The sequence below is a fragment of the Patiria miniata genome, unplaced genomic scaffold (genome assembly GCF_015706575.1).
Source record: "Patiria miniata isolate m_02_andy unplaced genomic scaffold, ASM1570657v1 HiC_scaffold_6, whole genome shotgun sequence".
In the NCBI taxonomy this organism is placed as follows: domain Eukaryota; kingdom Metazoa; phylum Echinodermata; class Asteroidea; order Valvatida; family Asterinidae; genus Patiria; species Patiria miniata.
This window is the reverse complement of record NW_024037073.1, coordinates 16,901,467-16,906,647: the sequence shown is the minus strand read 5'-3', so window position 1 is coordinate 16,906,647 and position 5,181 is coordinate 16,901,467. Positions and strand designations below refer to the sequence as shown.

Here is a 5,181-nt window from a genome sequence, read left to right as displayed (position 1 = left end):
GCGATGAAATTGTCTTTGATATGATGTATGAGGAGAGGCCGTGGTGATGAGACTTTGTAATGCTGAAAAGTCCACATGTAATACTAATGAGCATAATAATTGAAGCATGCACAAAAAGAGCTGATATGGCTACCCTTGAAATTAAATGGTCAATATAAATACGGCGGAATAAAAAAAAGGCCTTCCCATTCCTCCATGGTATAACCACAATGGAGGGTAATATCAACCTGTGGCTGTTGAGGTCGGTGCCTTAGTGAGGTAATGAGGCATAAGATGCAAGGTTAGTCAGGGACCTTGACCTGAACAGAGCAGGGGGGGGGATGAATGCAGCATAGAATGATAGAACGCCCTCTGCAGTTCCAATACAAAAAGAGGCAGGCAAAAACAAGAGTGCACAATTTAGGCATAACATAGGAAATTAATGTTATATTTTAGCACTGGTTAATATTTAGAAGCACTTATTTTCACAATTAAAAAAAACCCACTAATTGCCTACTTTGTGTCGTATGGCACGAACTACATGTTATCAAATAAAAGGAGTTCCAAGATGGCAGCTCGCTATGAACGAGTCTTACTCTATCAGTGTCTATGGATTGCGGTGAGTCCGTTCCAGTTATTTCCCTAAGATATTACATGGTGGCAGCGCTGGGTTTCTAATATACCCGCGGACATTTAGGGCATAGTATTCTAACGTCACTTGACTTTTTGGACACGTAACAAGGGCATTTTTACGTCGGAAATTCACCGCACGAGTGACGGTTCAGAACAATGGCACAAACTCCACAACAGGGGGCGCACTCTCGCGCACCGCTGATCGGTCGCCTCGACAAATATGATGAGGTGGAAGATATCCGTAACTATGTTGAGCGGCTGAACTTGTATTTTCAAGCAAATGACATTGCTCAGGAGAAAAAGACAGCTGTTCTGTTAAGTGCAGTCGGTCCAACTGTGTATAAAACTGCTAAAAGTCTTGCAGAGCCAACCCCAGTAACTGAGAAAACATACACAGAACTGTGTGAGTTGTTGATCGCCCACTATGGACCCAAACGCCTGGTTGTGTCAGAGCGTTTTCGCTTCTACAAAAGGGATCAACAGCCATCAGAGACCATTGCACAGTATGCCATGACACTTCAAAACTTGGCCAGTACATGTAAATTTGGCCAGTTTCTCGACGACGCATTGCGAGACAGGCTTGTGTGTGGTCTGACCAGCAACAATATCCAGAAACATCTTCTCACCAAAGATGGTCTCACCTTCAAAGCAGCCGTGGACTTGGCCAAAACCCTTGAAACAGCTGTCAAGGACTTGCGTGAATTTAAGAACAGCCCTAATGCCGACACAGTATCAGTTCACGCACTACACCGAAACGCCAAGCAACCGTACAAGCAACCGTACAAGCCATCGTTCAAACAGCCACCCCCACAGACACGTGCCAAACCTCAACAAGGCGGGAAGAGATGCAGTAGATGCGGCAGAGATCCAAGCCACCAATCCTGTCCAGCAAGTGGACAAAAGTGTAACTACTGCCAGAAACTTTGGTCACTTCTCGGTAGTGTGTCGCGCTAAACCGAAGAAGTTGCATACAGTACAGCACGATCCAACTGACAGCGATGATGGGGACACTGAAACTAATGATTTCTTCGTTGGAACAGTGCATCACACCAGCCATGATACACTAAATGGTGATGTGTGGAGACAACCTATCAAAGTGCAGGGACAGATGGTGCAGTTCCTGCTAGATACAGGTTCGGAAGTCAACATCCTACCCGCTAACGTGTACAAATCACTGAAACTCAGTGATAAGACATTGCAGCCAACGACACTTCGCTTGCATGGCTACTTTGGTGGCAAGGCCAAACCTCTTGGACAAAAGAAACTGTCATGTGAAATGAAGAATCGTCAGTACTCGTTGGTGTTCCAGATTCTTGCCAGTGGTCAGCCTGTCATTGGCAAGACAGCATGTGAAGCACTTGGTCTGATACAGCGGGTGTACACCATGGTGAACCGAGACAACGTGTTTGAAGGCACGGGTTGTCTTGAAGGCCCACCGGTTAACATAAAGTTAACCGACTCCGCTACTCCATACTGTGTGACCGCTCCTCGCAGAATCCCCTTGCCCCTACTTCCCCAGTTGAAGCAAGAACTGGAAAAGATGGAAACCCAAGGTATCGTGAAGCGCATCACTGAGCCGACAGAGTGGTGTGCTCCAATCGTGATTGTACCCAAGAAGAACAACCAGATTCGACTCTGTGTAGATCTGCGACAACTGAATAAAGCTGTGCAGAGGGAGCGTTTCACTATCCCCAGCCTGGAAGAGGTTTTGGGAAAGATTGTTGGTGCACAAGTGTTCTCCTTACTCGATGCAAAGCACGGGTTTTGGCAGATACCCCTTGCTAGTGACAGTCAGAAATTGACAACCTTCATAACTCCATTTGGGCGTTTCTGTTTTACGCGACTCCCTTTCGGCATCACATCAGCGCCTGAGTTGTATCAGCGTATTATGTGTGACCTACTCGTCAATCTGGATGGTGTAGTTGTCTACATGGATGATATTCTCATCACCGGCCGAACACAGGCAGAGCACGATCAACGTGTGCATCGTGTAGTCCAAATCCTACAGAAAGCTGGCTTGCGGCTAAACAAAGAGAAATCAAAGTTTTCTCAAGAGACGGTTACCTTTCTGGGTCTACAGCTAGACAAGGATGGTATACATGCTGATCCTTCGAAGATCACAGCAATCGTTCAGATGCCCCCACCAACATCAAAGGATGAAGTCAAGAGGCTCATGGGCATGGTCAATTGGTTGTCCCGCTTCATCCCGAACGCAGCATCAGTTGCAGCCCCAATCACTGATCTCCTGAAAGACAACGTTGACTGGATGTGGGGAGCACAACAGAAGATTGCATTCCGACACCTCAAGACACTCCTCACCAGATCACCCACATTGGCCTTCTATGATCCCGCTAAACCTACCATGGTCAGCGCAGATGCCAGTAGCTATGGGCTGGGAGGATGCTTACTACAGCAGCACGAAGATGAGACATGGAAGCCAGTCGCTTACTGCTCCCGTACCCTGACTCCTGCTGAGAGAAAGTATGCCCAAATCGAGAAAGAGTTGTTGGCCAGCGTATGGGCATGCGAGAGATTTTATGTCTATATCAGAGGACTTCACGTGACCCTACAAACCGACCACAAACCACTGGTGTCTTTGATCAATTCAAAGGACCTCTGTGACGCACCACTGAGATGCCAGCGCTTACTGATGCGCCTCATGAAATTCCACTGTACAGCTGTCTACTCACCAGGCAAGACCCTAGTCGTTGCAGATACCCTGTCTAGAGCTCCAGTTCATACAGACCAGACATCTGATGACAGTGATGATCTCGCAGCAGAAATTGCAGCACACGTGAGCATGGTAACAAGCCAGTGGCCAGCCTCGGATGCCAAACTTGCAGAAATCACAGATGAGACAGTGCAAGACAGCGTATTGTCCCTAGTATCGTCGTACGTGAAAGACGGCTGGCCGAAGTACATCAAGGACGTAGATCCTGATGTCAAGCGATACTGGGAGGAACAAGATAAGATAAGCCAGATCAACGGCATACTGACATATGGGGACCGCATCATCATCCCACAGAAGATGCAGCAGGAAATGCTGGAGAAACTCCATGAGGGTCACCATGGGGTCACCAAGAGCCGACTCCGTGCAAATCAAGCCATATGGTGGCCTGGAATCGGTACTGACATCGCGCAGCACATTCAACAATGCGAGTTTTGTAGAGAAAAGCAACCAGCACAGAAGGCGGAACCCCTGATGTCAACACCTTTACCCCAACGAGCATGGCAACGAATCGCGTGCGATCTTGCAGAGCTGAAAGGGAAGGTGTACTTAGTGATCGTTGACTACTACTCGAGGTGGATCAAGATTCATCACCTTGTGAAGACAACAGCCTTAGCAGTCATCAACTTCATGAAAACTACCTTTGCACGATATGGGATCCCTGAAGTTGTTGTATCAGATAACGGCCCACAATTCCTGGGAGAGTTTCAACAGTTTGCTAGAGAGTTTGGCTTCAACCACATTACCACCAGTCCACACTATCCCCAAGCAAATGGGCAGGCCGAAAAAGCTGTCCATGTGGCCAAGAGTATCCTGCGTCAACCAGATCCCATACGAGCTCTCATGACATACCGCGCGACCCCACTTCCAAGTCTTGGTGTCAGTCCGGCAAGTCTGATGATGGGCCGAGAGTTACGCACTACCCTACCAATGTTGCCCAAGAATCTCCTTCAGAAACCAATCAACCAGACAAAGTTGAAACAAGCAGACGCTGCATCCAAGTCCAAGGGAGAAGTCTACTTCAACCAGAAACATGGCGCCAAGGCATTGGATCAACTGGAAACAGGAGCCCGGGTGAAGATCAGAACAAAGGGCAAACTTGGTCCAATCGGAGAGGTCCTCTGTAAAGCAGACACACCCCGTTCTTACATCGTGAGAGTGAATGGCGCAGAATATCGTCGGAACAGGCGGCATATTGTCCGGATGCCACAACCACCACCTGAGCCAGACTTCGAGATCCAACTGGAGGATCCAGTCCAACAAAACCCAGATGCTCAGCAACAGGGAGTGAGACAGTCTCAGCGAATGAGGAAACCACCAGCATGGCAGCAGGATTACGTCATGTACTAGAACACTGAACTGTCCTCACTCCATCACTCAATCACTCAATCACTCATTACTCGGTTAAAATCAATCAATCTTGCATTATCTCGCACTCATCTCTGAATTACAAATTCATTCTGATTTAATTCAAGAACTCTAGAAATCTGCTTGAACCAAGAACATTGGACTCTAGGAGCTGATTTGGAACACTCAACATTTTGCAGACACTTTCTAACATTGAACACCCAAACTCAATCATGTGCATTGTAAATGTGTTTTCTTAACCAGTTTATTTTGTTCTAGAAAAGGGGGAGATGTCGTATGGCACGAACTACATGTTATCAAATAAAAGGAGTTCCAAGATGGCAGCTCGCTATGAACGAGTCTTACTCTATCAGTGTCTATGGATTGCGGTGAGTCCGTTCCAGTTATTTCCCTAAGATATTACACTTTGCCGAATCAACCATATTGTGTATTCGTTTCAAGCGGGATTTCAAATAAGAAAATGACGATTTGTT

General features: G+C 47.1%; 1 protein-coding gene across 1 annotated transcript; it reads left to right on the top strand.

Moving 5' to 3' along the window:
- The first annotated feature begins 1,720 nt into the window (after positions 1–1,720).
- Positions 1,721–4,690, top strand: LOC119743293 (uncharacterized protein K02A2.6-like). The gene has a single exon (XM_038219696.1). The coding sequence runs from the start codon at positions 1,721–1,723 to the stop codon at positions 4,688–4,690; it is 2,970 nt and encodes a 989-aa protein (XP_038075624.1).
- Positions 4,691–5,181: the final 491 nt, after the last annotated feature.

Excerpts from the sequence above, each read along its gene's own strand:
- LOC119743293 (XM_038219696.1), top strand. The coding sequence starts at position 1,721 with ATGGTGCAGTTCCTGCTAGATACAGGTTCGGAAGTCAACATCCTACCC.